Below are 16,195 nucleotides of genomic sequence, written 5' to 3' on the forward strand. Positions count from 1 at the left end.
ACAGTCACGGTAGAGTACCGCCTTCCTACCTGATTGATGATGTAGATGCCGTAGTCAATCCTCTGACGTCTCAGGATGGGGTGGAGGTAGTGAAGCCAATACTTCAGGTGGTTTTCCCGATGACGGAATGGGATAATGATGGCCACCTTGAGGACGGGACAGACACATAAGGCTGAAGATTTCATAGTGTGCAGTTCTTTAAGTTATCTTCTAATTCCCAGCTATTCATGTTGCCGGTTTGAACTCTGCTGCTAATCAAAACAGCAGCACTTACGCAGGCATGTAAATGAGGAATCTTACATTATGCGGGGATGTTAAATGACAATTACAGAGAACTGACATTCCACTGAAAGGCACTATATTACACATTTTGTACATTGTAAATTCACAAATATATATTATTGTTCATTTTGATAGTTTTACAAATTCCTGACCAATCTCAAGCGTTGAAAATTCCATTTTTGAAAATTCCGCCCAACTCAAGCGATATGCAATTTTCAACATAATCAGAATAACGCAAAGTGAATTAGTCAGGTCCTGATCAAATGTTCGGCATCATATGACGTTTTACTTTACAGAGGCAGCATTTTAAAGGGAGCATATTATGCAAATTGGACTGTTTGAAATGGAAGTTAAGTCAGTTTGTGAGCAACGCCAAGTTGGAACAAGCCATGGATTATTGATCTTATTGTTGTATATTACAAAAACTAAAATCTTATTGCTACCTGAGTCTGAGTCTTTGTGGGGAGAAAAAAAAACAAACAAACAAGAAAAGTCAGAGTGTTGAAAAGGCACCTTCCATCGAGGCCGACAGTCAGGGGGCGTGTAGCGGCCTCCCTCCGTCACGTTGGGGTTCTCTCGCTGCACGCGCTCCATCGTCATCTGGGAGCTGAACTCGATCAACAGGCGGCCCACTGAGGACGCAGAGAGAGAGAGAGAGAGAGAAATAGGAAGGAAGGGAGTGAGGATCAATAAGAACAACAAATAGGACGGCACATAAATGGGGCGGCGGCCAGATTTGAAATCTTCAAAGTAACATTCGCGGCGGATGAAAACATCTCCACTCGAATAATGTCTGGCTTTCGAACACACGTTCCGAGAAAATCCTCTTTGATGTCAGCGTGTGTTAAGTGAGTTAATTATGTGATGATGAAGCTACACCATATGTTCCTTTGCATACATGTATTGGAATCTTGTGCGGAGGGCTCAGATACTAATTATTCATTGTCGAGCACAGAAAGACAATTCACAATTTTTGCTTTAATAGTAAAAAAAAAAAAAAGGAAATATTTAACTCATTTAATCCCAGCCGTTTTCGCAAGAGGAAACACCTCAATCACAGTGGGTTTTTTGGGCTTTTGACTGATTTTGCAAGGCCTAGGAATATTGTGTTCTAAAGATTTAAAAACATGGACCACTGACGCAAAAGGCTAAGACGTATAAATACGTCTTTGGGCGGCGGGGACTACAATTTTGAACACGTATAAATACATCTTATGGATTGAATGAGTTAATAAACTAGTTATTTTTGTAAATGGATGGATTTTTTATATTGTATTTTTTTATTATTATTTTAGAACAACACAAATAGAAAATTCATTTTATTTTGCAGCTTTTTAGACACATTTGAATAGTGAAAATATACCTCTATTTTTTTTTTTGCCCGTCTAAAAGCATCACACCACAATGACTTTATTATCGTCTATTATTTTTTTAATTCTTTTTTCACTCAGTGGCTTAAGTCAAGCGCTCACAGTTGAGTGATGGAAGTAGCAAATACACTCAAGGGTGGCGGTGCTCCAAATCAAAATCACACCGTCGTGCATATGAGAAAATGAAACCAAGCATTTCATGACATATTTCAAAGTTAGGCAAGTGGAAAGACAATACGATAGCGTCAGTAACATTTTCCTTTGGGGCTATTGTATCCTGCGTTGATGAATTTGTGCATTAAAGCAGGGAAGTGCACACACGTGCGCCAGCTAATAATCCACTTAGTATTGACGAGTCGGCCGAGCGATGCCGAGTGATCGACTCTAACCGGGTTACATACTCTCAATGTAAAGAGTCCCAACTGCTCTCTTCACTCACCACCTTCTTCCTTGTCATTAGTTTTAGTGATATCCTTGGAAATGTTTAAAAGGAAGTATCCTGTCAAGGTTGAGGAAGGTGAGGACCCAAACGCAGGGAAGCCAGGCAGGGGTAACTTAAAGGGCATTTATTAAACAGAAAACTAAGGCAAACAAGGAACTTGGAAAAACTTAACGACAGGAAACCAACGACAGGGAGAGGCGACAGGAACTGGCAACAGGCACAGGCAACCGGGACAAGCGACAGGGACAAGCGACACTTAAAATGACAATGAACCAACAAGAACTGAAAGCAACCAGGGAACTAAATACACACAAATTGACGAGACAACGAGGAGCACCTGGACAAGACATGGAGGGTTGGAAGGACCGGATTGGTTGACACTAGGGCTTGGGTAAACGAGCACAGGTGGACACAATAGACAAGACGAGACAAGACACATATACAAGGCCAAAACATGAAACCAAATACTAAACCAAAAATAACAAATACAAATCATGACAGTACCCCCCCCTTAAGGGACGGATCCCAGACGTCCCAAACACAAACAAAAGAAAATTGTCCAAAATCAGGGTGGGCGGAAGGGGGCCAGGAGGCGGGACCACAGTCCGCGATCAAGGCTGGTCAGGCGGGCGTCCGGGAGGCCAGACCAGCGAGTCCAGCCGTGGCCCTTCAGGCGGCCGTCCGGGAAACCAGACCAGGGAGTCTAGCCGTGGCCATTCAGGCGGGCGTCCGGGAGGACAGACGCATAAGTCCAAGGGCGGCCATTCAGGCGGACGTCCAGGATGACCCGAACACCGCATGGAGTCCGCTGACGAGGCTGAGACGAGACGCGGCGGCTGGACGCCGGATGCAGCCGAGACCGGAGCTTGGAGCAGCGACGGGGCGGGCGCAGCCGAGGCAGGCACTTGGAGCGGCGGCTGGTCGTCGAGCCCCGCCGAGACAGGAACGTGGAGCGGCGGCCGGTCGTCGAACGCCGCCGAGAATGGAACGTGGAGCGGCGGCTGGTCGTCGAACCCCGCCGAGACAGGAACGTGGAACGGCGGCTGGTCGTCGAACCCCGCCGAGACAGGAACGTAGAGCGGCGGCTGGTCGTCGAACCCCGCCGAGACAGGAACGTGGAGCGGCGACCGGTCGTCGAACGCCGCCGAGACTGGATCGTGGAGCGGCGGCCGGTCGTTGAACGCCGCCGAGACTGGAACGTGGAGCGGCGGCGCTTCGTCGGGCGCCGCTGTGGCAGAGACAAGAAGCGACGGCGGGTCGTCATCCACCGCCCAGGCAGGAAACTGGAGCGCCGGCGGATCGTCGAGTCCCGCCGAAAAAGGAGCTTGGGGCGACGGCGGATCGTCGAGCACCGCCGAGGCAGCGACGGGAAGCGACGGAGTGTCCTCGGGCGCCGCCGGGACAGGGAAGTGGGGTGGCGGCGGGCCGTCTGGCACCGCCGAGGCAGGGATTTGGAGCGGCGGCGGGCCGGGCGCACCAGAGGCCGGGACTTGGAGCGGCGGCGGGCCGGGCGCAGCGGGGACAGGGACTGGTGGCGGACGCAGAACGTGCTCCGCCGGAACAGGGACTTGTGGCGGACGCAGAACGTGCTCAGCCGGAACAGGGACTTGTGGCGGACGCGTGGCGTGCTCCGCCGGAACCGGGACTGGTGGCGGACGCAGGACGTGCTCCGCCGGAACAGGGACTTGTGGCAGACGCAGGACGTGCTCCGCCGGAAGAGGGACTTGTGGCAGACGCAGGACGTGCTCCGCCGGAAGAGGGACTTGTGGCGGACGCAGGGCATGCTCCGCCGGAACAGGGACTGGTGGCGGAAGCAGGACGTGCTCCGCCGGAACAGGGACTGGTGGCGGAAGCAGGACGTGCTCCGCCGGAACAGGGACTGGTGGCGGACGCAGGGCGTGCTCCGCCGGACCAGGGACTTGTGGCGGACGCAGGGCGTGCTCCGCCGGAACAGGGACTGGTGGCGGACGCAGAACGTGCTCCGCCGGAATAGGGACTTGTGGCGGACGCAGAACGTGCTCCGCTGGAACAGGGACTTGTGGCGGACGCGTGGCGTGCTCCGCCGGGACTGGTGGCGGACGCAGGACGTGCTCCGCCGGAACAGGGACTTGAAGCGCTGGCGAGGCGCCGGAACGGGGGTCAGCAGCTCTCGGGAGGCCAGAACGGGCCCCAGCAGCTCGGGGGGAACCGGGACGGGGCTTATCAGCTGGCGGGGAGCCGGAACGGGACTCATCCGCTGGCGGGGAGCCGGAACGGGGCTCATCCGCTGGCGGGGAGCCGGAACGGGGCTCATCCGCTGGCGGGGAGCCGGAACGGGGCTCATCCGCTGGCGGGGAGCCGGAACGGGGCTCAGCAGCTGGCGGGGAGCCGGGACGGGGCTCAGCAGCTGGGGAGGAGCCGGAACAGGGTTCAGCAGCTGGCGGTGAGCCCGAGTGGGACTCTGGAGGCTGCGTGGTTTGCTGCAGCTGGCGAGGAGCCGGGACGGGACGCTGCAGCTGGCGAGGAGCCGGGACGGGAGGCTCCAGCTGGCGAGGAGCCGGGACGGGAGGCCCCAGCTGGCGAGGAGCCGGGACGGGAGGCTTCAGCTGGCAAGGAGCCGGGACGAGAGGCTGCAGCTGGCAAGGAGCCGGGAGGGGACGCTGCAGCTGGCGAGGAGCCGGGAGGGGACGCTGCAGCTGGCAAGGAGCCGGGACGGGACGCTGCAGCTGGCGAGGAGCCGGGACGGGACGCTGCAGCTGGCGCGGAGCCGGGACGGGACGCTGCAGCTGGCGAGGAGCCGGGACGGGACGCTGCAGCTGGCGAGGAGCCGGGACGGGACGCTGCAGCTGGCGAGGAGCCGGGGCGGGACGCTGCAGCTGGCGAGGAGCCGGGACGGGACGCTGCAGCTGGCGAGGAGCCGGGACGGGACGCTGCAGCTGGCGAGGAGCCGGGACGGGACGCTGCAGCTGGCGAGGAGCCGGGACGGGACGCTGCAGCTGGCGAGGGGCCGGCACTGGAGGCTGCAGCTCGTGAGGAGCTGGGTCGGGGGCCGGATCCCTATCAGCCTGCCGCCATAGGGATTCAGGGGAACGGGAGACGCGAAGGACACGAGGGACCGGGACTACAGGGGCTGGTGAACGTGCGCTACAAAACGTGGGTCGAACGGAAGGTGGTGCAGAAACCGACTGTGGACGAGGTACAGAAACAGACGGACGAAGTGAACTAAGTGAATTGGAAAAACGTGACTCAGGGTGTAAAAAGTGGGTGCTATTACGAGAGGTGGCAGATCCTTTACTCGGGCGCCGTCGTTGACCACCTCGCGGAGGTCCAGGATAGATGGCCAACCGGGTGCCCAAGTAAAGGTCTGATGGGTGTGATTCAGGTGTGGACTCAAAGGACTCGAAAGGAAACCGTGACAAAAACTGACTGGGAGAAGAAAACTCATGAGAAAAATCAAAATCTGGGTCAAACTCGGAATCAGACAACTGAAAATAGGGGTCATCATCTAAATCTGAATTAACAAAAACATGGGGGGACAAAATGGTGTCGTAATCAAAGATGTTAACACAAGACGAAGAAGAGTGGCAAACTGGCTTGGCGGAACATATGGAACTCACACGAAGGGGTTGGTCGGCAGGCTGAGGGGGGTACCAGCTTGGGCGGCGACGGCGAACTCGTCGCCGTGAGCTTCCTGCTGGGTCCAGTATTGGTTGGTTCATTCTGTCAAGGTTGAGGAAGGTGAGGACCCAAACGCAGGGAAGCCAGGCAGGGGTAACTTAAAGGGCATTTATTAAACAGAAAACTAAGGCAAACAAGGAACTTGGAAAAACTTAACGACAGGAAACCAACGACAGGGAGAGGCGACAGGAACTGGCAACAGGCACAGGCAACCGGGACAAGCGACAGGGACAAGCGACACTTAAAATGACAATGAACCAACAAGAACTGAAAGCAACCAGGGAACTAAATACACACAAATTGACGAGACAACGAGGAGCACCTGGACAAGACATGGAGGGTTGGAAGGACCGGATTGGTTGACACTAGGGCTTGGGTAAACGAGCACAGGTGGACACAATAGACAAGACGAGACAAGACACATATACAAGGCCAAAACATGAAACCAAATACTAAACCAAAAATAACAAATACAAATCATGACATATCCAGGAATGCTCGAGTGTTGGCACTTATCAAGCCATCCATTATTACCATCGATTGTGCCAAGAATCTTGTTGATTTTAGATGATAATAATGTAAGAAGGCCACGGTGGCGTAGTGAAAAGAAGGAAGGAAGGAAACGAGACTACGGAGCATATAGCATTGCAGTGGGCAGCACTAAGGCACAGCATGAATCTCATATTTTTCATACAGAATGCAGAAAGAAAACGAATCAGTACAGCACTGTCCGGCACTAAAACGTCCATGTCCTGTCTAAAAAAAAAAAAACAGCTTTTATTTGAGAGGAGACTAAGGGCAGGAACAAGCCTGTGATGCAGCAAAGTAGAGACTGTGGAGTATAGCACATCAGCATCCAGTGCCAAGGCAATGCAACAGGGTAAGGAAGTTTAAATCTCTTGTGTATATCGTTGGAAAATTTTTATTCAAGAGGAGACTATGGGCAGCAAGAAAATAGAGCACGCCACCTAAATGGAAACTATGGAGTACTATGGCATATTATATTCCACAGCAACAGGGTAAGGAAGCTAACATCACCTACTCCAGAGGAGACACATTTTATCCAAGGGGAGACTGAGGGCAGAAAAAAAAAACACGCCGCAGCAAAGTGGAGACTATGGAGTATAATAAAGCAGCATCCTGACCTAACAGGTTAGTCTACCCTCTTCTATACGTATTCCTCTAGAGAGACACATTTTATTCATGAGGAGACTCAGGGCAGCAAGAAAAGGGAGCACTGCATCAAAGAAGAGATAGTGGAGCATAGAGATACCAGGGGAAGATAATGCCACCTTTATTTACTTCTCTCAAGAGACAACTATTAGTGGAGAAGGAATTGAGGACAGCCAAAAAAAAGGGAGCGCTGCAGCAAAGTGGAGACTGTGGAGCATAACGCACAGCAACATACACATTCATCTTCACTCAGGCTCTCATCCGGATAGAGGCCAAAGATCCCCAACTCAATTGCTTTGACTAGTCCTTTTAAAATCCCAGGGAAGGCCCGGCAGCGTTTGGCTCGTCACTTCGAATAGACGGGAGGCGCAAAGAGATTCCGGGCTGCCGCCGCCGCCGCTGATTAACGAGCAGCCTGTCGTGCCATCTCTGCGGTCAGATGGCGTGCGGGCGTGCGGAGGACGTAGTGAGGACACGGTGTCATGCCTCTCCAGGGAGGATCAACGCGCTTTGCTTCGAGTGAAAATCTCACGTGTCCGACTGTACTTGAGTTCAAGTCGCAGAAGATTGTACGGCGACTGTTCGAGTGGTACTTGATTGATGAGGACGCCGCGTTATGTAAGGACAACGAACTACAGTATCATTCGGATAGCATTCAAAATCAGCAGGTTGTTATGTTGTATAGATATTTTTGCATTAAGCTTTATTTTTACAAGAAAAAAGTTGATATATTACAGGAAAAATGTTTTTGTAGATTTAAAAAAAAATGGTACATTTAGGAGGAATTTGTGAGATTTAAGTAATTGTATGACTATAAAGCCAAGATACATACATACACTTAAATATATACAGATACATTCTATAAATAATGTACATAACACAGCCAGTCATTTTTTTAAATAAAAATTAATATACAGAGCTAAACAAATATCATTTATTTAATTTATTTAAATACAATAAAAACAAACTAACAAACTCTCAGCCTTCAGTTCTCTTAAAATGAGTGTTTTGCCGCTTTGTGTGTACGTGTGATCTGTATGTTGTGATGTGAGGATTAACAGCGTCCAAGAATCTTCTGCGCGTATGTTCGCTCAGTCACGACACCCCGAAGTGCGCACGTGCGCGTGTGTGTGTGTGTGTGTGTGTGTGTGTGTGTGTGTGTGCGGGGGCTGCAATTGAGATAAAGGGTCAAGTGTGGCAGTGCTTTTGCTTCCCACAAACAAAAGGACAAAGAGGACGACATTAAATGACTACTGATAAGAGTGGTGGCTCCTGTGTTGTGTGACGTACGTTATTTGAATGTGGGAAGCCACAATGGATGTGGGTTTTTTTTATTTTAAAGGGTTAAGGTTTATTAATTAAAGACTTGGCTTTTTTTTTTTAATCTTTTTTTGCATTTTGATGTCTTTTTGTCACTTGGGCCATATTGTATTGAGCAGCCAGGCTTACATTATAGTAAGTTCCATTTAGTTTTTTGGTGAACTCAAAGTTTCAAGGCAACAAAGACCAAATTTTAGGTTGTTTTGCTGTTGTGAAAATCAGAAATGATAAATAAGAGAACTAAAAAGTGGGCCTTGTATGGACCCCAACTTAAAAAATTGTATTGAAGAAAACAAATTGCTTACTTTTTTTGTGCTAACATAAATATCAATAATGATTCACATTTTAAAATCGTTCCAACTTAAATTACTGTGTCAGCCCCAAAAAATTACAAGACGTGTTTTTTTTTTACAGCGTGGTGACATCATGAACAAATTACCAGAAAAAAAGCCAACAAAAAATAACCATGCAACATAGCCATCAGCCTAACATTTTTGTCATCAAAGCAGCCATTTAAAAAAAAAAAAACAACCCTCTAAAAAAAAAAAAACGGCAAAGTAATACTTTGGCCCATTTCGCCTGTGCTCGGTTTAACAAACAAGAGAGCCTAAAAGCTCCTAATGGCGTGAATCCATGTGAACAGCATGTTCAGGGGCAGCGGCGGCGGCGGGGACCAAACGAATGGAGAAAGCGTGTTAGGTGGCGGGAGGGGAAGCGGGGGAGGGCGTTAAGGAAAGGAAGTGACAAAGGAAGGAGCGAGGACGAGTGCTACTTTGAGATACACAAGCTAATGAAGAGGCACGACAGGCGCAGCCACGCCAGCTGTGCGCCACGGCAACGCTCACGAGAAGGAGGAGGAAAAGAACAAGAAGTTGATGGTAATTGTTTCTAATTTGCTTTGTTGCCACACATCAAATAAGGCGGATAATGTGTGCGTTCATTCCAAAACAGCAGCTGTTGTGTGCGCTCCACCTACACCGTGAGATGACCAGACACGGAAATGAGCATCATTTAAAAAAATTCTTTTTTTTTTTATGCACACACTAGTGTTAGTACTGTCAAGTATTATTTTTGTATATATATATATATACAAATATGTATATATGTAATTACATTATAATTACATATATATTACATTTCCAACGTATGGACTACACATTCAGTTTTAAAATGGACATAATATTTATAATAATATAGTCATTGTCACCTTCGGTTTTTCCTGTCACTGGTCGTCACGAGTCACTCGCAAGATTCTTTTATTTGCCGCCACAATTCAGCTCCATTCTTTTACCCGTATGCTCAGTGTTTTTCAATTCAAATCGCCGCAACTCCACGATGTCAGTCAGCCATGGCAGTCACTATTTGACTTTCTCCTTTTCTTGTTCCAGAAGACAGGTGAGTTGTGATTGGTCGTTACCTGAGAAACTGTGATGTAAGTTTCAGTCGAGAGAAGTGACAAAATGGCTATATATGGATTGATTTGACTGTTTAACTCATATTACGCAAACGCAATATTTAATCAGAATGCCACGTTTAGATTAGTGAAGGCACATAGAACATTCTTTTTTTTTTTTTTTGCAATATTTTTTGGGGGTTGACTTTCCCTTTAAATTTTGACGCCAATATTTTCTCTTTTACTGAAAATGAATATTAGTTATCAGACATCTTGACTACTAAACTAATTATCAATATCGGCCCTGAAAAAAAAAAAACTTCCTTACAATCAGACTGGCTGTGGCAACACTGTTTTGAGAGAACCTTGTGTTCCGTTTAAAAAGAAAAGAAAAAAAACAGCAGTTATTATCCGCAATCAATTCTGTGTTATCATTGCTTGATTAGCTTGGAATGAAATGATTCCAACTTATCAAGGCACAGCAGGCACAGTAAAGCACAGTCTCATCCCAGCCATGCACACACACGACAGATCTGTCCAGCTGGCACTGTGATGTGATGGCTGACACACACACGCACACACGCACACCCCCACGCACACACGCGCATGCAACATACAAAGTTACATTGCGCAGAGCCAAATTAAGGAAGCAGGTTCTTGAAAGTTCAGTGTAAAATGCTCTAAAATGGCTGACGATATGCTCTGAACGTTCAAAATTGCACAGGGAGCCGGTGTAGAAATACACATAAATTGTTGTCCGGCACACAAAAAAGCAAGGATTTGATCGTACACATACACGCACACGCACACACAAAAAACAGCCAACCTCGCAGGTGGCTGGTTTGAAAAACAACAGAAGAACTCGTCCACACTTCAAGCACGTACGCATTGCTCCAGCGCGGCTGACATCTGAACTCTTCGGGGGAGGCTGTCCAAAGGGGGGTTCTTTTTTTTTTTTTTTTTTGCACCGGCGTACACATCAAAGTGCACGGTCAACGTCACCTGTCTTCATCTCGTTTCACTTTAATCTTTTTTTCCCACCTTTATTCCTTTTTTTTCCCCCTCCCTCAGGTGTCGTCTGTCCTGTCCCGATCAAAACGAGGCTGGGATACATCCACTTGAAGAAAAGATTACTTTTCCACACACATTCACTCGGCCACAACATTAGGTACATCTAAATCAAAGTAACGAGATATCGTAAATATCGTTGCTGTCCTGTGATTTTTTTTTTTTTTTTTAATTTTCACATGAATGGAATGTAACCCATTCACATAAAAATACTGGACAGAAATGTTTGTCACAGGACAGCAACATTATTATTTATTGTTGTTTTATAAAAGATCACCATTGATTTGAGATAAAAAGATAGAGACATGGGAATAAATGTACATGAAATAGCGATGGTGAAAAATCCATTGAATTAACCGGTCCAGGTATAAAGTGTTCTGCAAACCAGGATTGGGATGAAAAAAGGAGGCTGTAATTTTCCTCACATTGAAAGCGATATATTCACGAAAGGAAAAAAAAAAAAAGCTGTAATTTTCTTGAACAGGCCTCCCAGTGAGAAAGTAATTAGAGCATGCGCTGCATAAATGACGCAGTGAGTGCTAAGTGACCTTCCTGGTGGGGTAAGAAGAACAGAGGCTAATGGCTTTAAATATGAGACGGCAAAGCTCACTTCCATCCACGCAGTAGCGGCCAAACGTGTCATTTGGCTGCGGAATGACGAACAGGGAGTTAAGTTTAGAAATGAATCCATATTTAACGGACAAATATTTCCATGCTAGTTGAACACTTTCGGGGAGTCGCGGCCTAGTGAATCGCGAAACATGAAGAGTAATCGACGGCCACAAACGATCACCTTACGTTACCTTTAAATGCGATAATTTGAGATGATTTTGATGTCAACGACATACAAAGCTCGTCTCGGTAGAAATGCACTCTTTCGACATTTGTTTATACTGGAATTTGGTGCCATCTTGTGGAATGTTAACGCATTACGTTATAATCCGATCCCCTGATTTGCTGGTCTCCTTTCTTATCAAAGTGAATATGAGGGAATGAAGACGCAAAACATACAAATGAAGAGTAATTTTTTTTTTAAATCCATTTTTAAAACTTTTTTTTTAATTCCAATTAAGGTCTTTCAAAGCATTTTTGTAATCACCTTTTCCAACACTTTTAGTGATTTGGGGATCTTTTATTTCTTGACTTTCTTTAAATTTAAATGTTTAAATGTACTTTCATTTACGTGAAGATACGCTTCATGTCGAAATATGCTCGATAAATAAAGCTGCTTTGCCTCGCTTAGCGCTGAACAATGAATCAAATTCAAATGAGCATGGCAATTTAACAAAATGCGATTTTTAGATTGCAAAGGCTACAGATAAAAAAAATAAAATAATTGCGCTTATTAAAAATCTGTTTAACATTTGTGATGTATGAAATACAGAACTGCTCAACATGCAAGAACACACGCAGACAATCAGAACTCTGGAAATGAAGTGTCGTCTTCATAATGAAGATGACTAAAGTCTTTGGGGGAATAATTAATGTGGAATAATTATAATACTGCTGATGATGACAGTGGACAAAGAGTAATTGCAACGCGTCTGCTGTGGGCGGCCATCATTTTACACTCTTGCTGTGTAGCAACAATTAAAAACGCTGATGGACTGTCATTATTTTTGGAAGACTTTAATGACGAGTGTGTTTACGAAACAGTTCTATCGGAGGAAAAGACTCAAATCATTTCCACAGCAGAGACTTCGAGAGGTATTTGATCACTAATATAGGGCATTCGCGTTTTAGTGGCGAAGCATTCTTGCATAAAAATGCATTTGAATGAGTTTGTAACGCAGAATGCGGAATTTCAACTGACAGGATTTATGGGACACGCGCGGATATTAGGGCTGGGCAATTTCAATTTTGGCTTCTCACCATCGCAAAAACATTCTAATCAAAGAAAAATGATTCATGTGCCGAACGGCGCAGTGTGTGGTTGAAAGTTGGCTTACAAGTGTCCAAATTGAGGTTTTCTGAGTAAGAATCTTTTGATTGGTCTTTTTTTTTTTTACTGTGCAATGCAGGCCAAAATTTAAAAAAAATTAAAAAAGCTGAGTCACACTGACTGATGAACTTTCACCCAATTGTTGAATGGTACGAGCAGCTGAACATACAAAATGAAAACACCTGCAAGGAGCATGACATAGAGCAGATGTCACTGGGTAGGACACGCCTCCTAAAAACATACTTGTGACTTTTGACTACACTTTATAAAACCCTTTTCATTTATGTATCCTACGTTTTATATATAATTTAAATCCATCCAGCCATCATCTTATCCGCTTTTCTTCTCAAGGGTGCTGGAGTGTATCCCCGCTGTCTTCGGGCAGGAGGCGGGGTACACCCTAAACTGGTTGCTAGCCAATCGCAGGCTACACAAAGACATGCAACCATACCTAGGGACAATTTAGAGTGTCCAATCAACCTGCCATGCATATTTTTGGAATGTGGGAGGAAACTGGAGTACCCGGAGGAAAACCCACACAGGCATGGGGAGAACATGCAAACTCCACACATAAATGCCGGAACCGGAATCCATCCCTGCACCTCTGAACTCTGAGGCTATCGTGCTAAAAAGACGCCCACCATGCCGCCATATATTTTACAATACAGTGCAATTTTTATTTATTAAAAACAAGCACATATTTATAGCAATACGCTTATCATTTCATTATAATTAAACGCATGGCACCGTGACAGAAAACGAAAATTCTTGCTACATTCTTTGAATGATGGGAAGTAGTGCCATCTGGTGGACAAATATAAAATTCAAGTTGAGCACGTTGAACCGTTAACCTTAACGATTGTATTCGTTGATGTTAGCGATGAATATAAAATACTAATAAGACACGTGTCGGTTTATGTGTCACTTGGCCAGCGACAGCGGTCAATAAACCTTTTTATTTATATATTTATTTAATTAATATTGTGGCACAAATTCAACCTATGATCATTCAGGCGGCTGTATGTCGAGCTACCTGGCATCAATAAGTACTCCAAATTGGAAAAATGGAGGCTTCTGTGAGTTGATGTGAGCAAAGCAAGCAGTCAAGATAAACGAACCGTCAAATGTTCTGACGCAACTTTACAGTAGCCTGCAGCGAAACGCTGTTCAAGTGTGTCGCCGAAACGATGGCAGACGATCTTGCATGTAGCTACCCAGCTAACAAGCTAATTAGCAAGCCAAAGCGGGGCGGGCAAGCGTCACGACTCGACACTTCCACTTTTTATTGCGTTTATGCCATCAGACTCCAGTGGTGAACAAAAATCTGAAAGTTGGAGGAAGCCTTGCGAAAGCAGGCGCACATTCCCGCACACACACGGAAGCTCAACTGGGAGTTGATTAAACTGATGTAACAAACTGCACTTTTGCCTCCCCGCTGGGTTGAAAGCTCCCGACAAGCGAGTCTATCTGACTCCAACGACACCACGGCCATTTATTTCTACTTCGCCGCCACTCTAAAGGTCCCGGAAGGAGGCAGTCGGGGGAAGACGATTTGAAAGGTTGAAAAATAGCTCGTTGAGGGAGGACATCGAGCGAGACATGAGGGCGGAGTTTAGACGGGTGAGGAGAAGAAAAGAGAAGCATGCGGAGAAAGGAGATCATCGGTATTGATCCGAGAGTCTGCTGAGTTCCAGAAAATTGAAGAATCAGATGTGATGAGGAATAATGAATTGGACTCATTTGATTATTTTTGTTGTAACTTGCTTTTTTTTTCTTAACTGTGGTGTATTTCTAATAATTTTCTACAGTGCACAATAATAACTAAAAGAGTAGTGAATAATCAAATTCAATGTAGAAAAATGCCATTTTCAGATCGCAAATTCAGAAAAAAAAACCGTAACTGATTGGCCAGTAGGCTTTACATAAGCGCAAATTTTATTTTCATAGTGCCTCGAAAAGTTGAGTGCTTAAGAAGTGCAGTTAAACTGTTTCATAAAACGTGAAAAGTTGAAAATATCAAGACACAGATTTTTTTTGTACTATTGTTATATTCTCATTTATGACTCGCTGAACTTGGCCTCCGAGAAAAAATACAAATCGAGTCAACGGATCCCCTCAACGAACATTCCCCTTCATCCATTCTACATATTTGGTAATTCAGCTCGGATTTTCACCAAAGAAAAACTAAGTCTACTGAATAAAACATGTCATGGCTGCACAGGAGCAGGAAAATTTGACTGTGATGCATCACATTCGCTGACACGGCTGATATTTAAAAGGCCAGAAATACATCACTCCACGTCCCGTAAAACCTCTTTGTGACACCTTTGTGGTTTGTCATGGAGGCGCTTGAAGAACAGCCTGTCTTGAAAGGAGGCTTGAGATGTGTGTGTGTGTGTGTGTGTGTGTGTTGGGGGGTGGGGTCTTGGTGGCTTAAAAATAGCATGTATAGATATTGTTCCGGTGTGACGGCGGGAGAGAGATGAAGGCCAATTCAGCATGTCAGAAACAATTAGAAGAGAAATGTTTGCATAAACGTGACATTAATGTTTTACTGCTGATAAATGCAAACAAGGAAGAAAAAAAACCCCAAATGTGACGCAGAGAAGAAAATCTGGGAGAAAAGATAAATGTGCATGGTAGATATGATGGATTGATGGTTAGGGAAGATTGGATGGATGGATGGAATGATGATGGATGGGTGAATGACGATTGATTGCTGACAGGTAAAATAGATGGTTGGGCATAAGTATGGATGGATGCATGGGAGGACAGATGACAGACTGATGATGGATGGATGAATGAAGCTTGATTGTTTGATAGGTAAGATAGATTGTTTGGCATAAGGACAGCTGGATGGATGGATTGAGGGACGGACGGATGACGGATGGTGATCGATTGATAGGTGAGACTGTCTTAATTTGTTGGATAGATTTTCGGTGTACTGTGATTGGTGGAAACCAATCCAAGTTGTGCCCCACCTACTGGTGAAAGATGGGATAGGCTCCAGCACGCTCGTGAGAAGGTAATGGATGGATGGACGGAATTTTGGCGTATGAATGGGAAGGATGGATAAGCGAGTGGATGGGTGGGTGCATCGGCAGATGACTATAAATAAATAAATAGGCTGACAAGAAGCCGTGTGGGTGATGATGGATGAAAAAGATAAAGTAGCACAAATAACCGACAGTAATGAAGTGCACGAGTTTGGGATGCCAACATAAGCGGCGTCGTTTCACTGTGGGACAATAATGATAACTGACGGTGAGTCTTTCATGCTCATATTGTTCTTTTTAGTTCTTCACAGAAGCAACATAAAACAAACTGGATGCCTCCATTCGTCTTCCTCCTTTGGTGCTCACATTTAATTACGATATCAAACGTAGTGGGGAGGATCGCTTGCGCAGGCTACCATCGTGAAAATCTGGGCTTGTGATTATTTAAAATAAACACGCTGGCTGTGATTAATGGCTCGCTTTGCGCCTTGAGGATTTTAAATTGAACTGCTAACACGCATACACACGCACACACAAAAAATAAAAGCTTAA

General features: G+C 46.0%; 1 protein-coding gene across 3 annotated transcripts in view; it reads right to left on the reverse strand.

The window, feature by feature from the left end:
• b4galt2 (beta-1,4-galactosyltransferase 2) overlaps positions 1-16,195 on the reverse strand; it is a 62,950-nt gene that overhangs the window by 23,157 nt on the left and 23,598 nt on the right. For all 3 annotated transcript variants that reach the window (XM_088310998.1, XM_088310999.1, XM_088311001.1), the window contains 2 exons: positions 796-914; positions 30-146 (listed from right to left, as the gene is read on the reverse strand). In XM_088310998.1, the coding sequence (XP_088167124.1) occupies positions 30-146; positions 796-914 (236 nt within the window). The remainder of the gene's footprint in view (positions 1-29; positions 147-795; positions 915-16,195) is intronic.

This window comes from Idiotropiscis lumnitzeri, chromosome 12 (genome assembly GCF_059441095.1).
Source record: "Idiotropiscis lumnitzeri isolate Australia: NSW breed Sydney's pygmy pipehorse chromosome 12, RoL_Ilum_1.0, whole genome shotgun sequence".
Taxonomy (NCBI): domain Eukaryota; kingdom Metazoa; phylum Chordata; class Actinopteri; order Syngnathiformes; family Syngnathidae; genus Idiotropiscis; species Idiotropiscis lumnitzeri.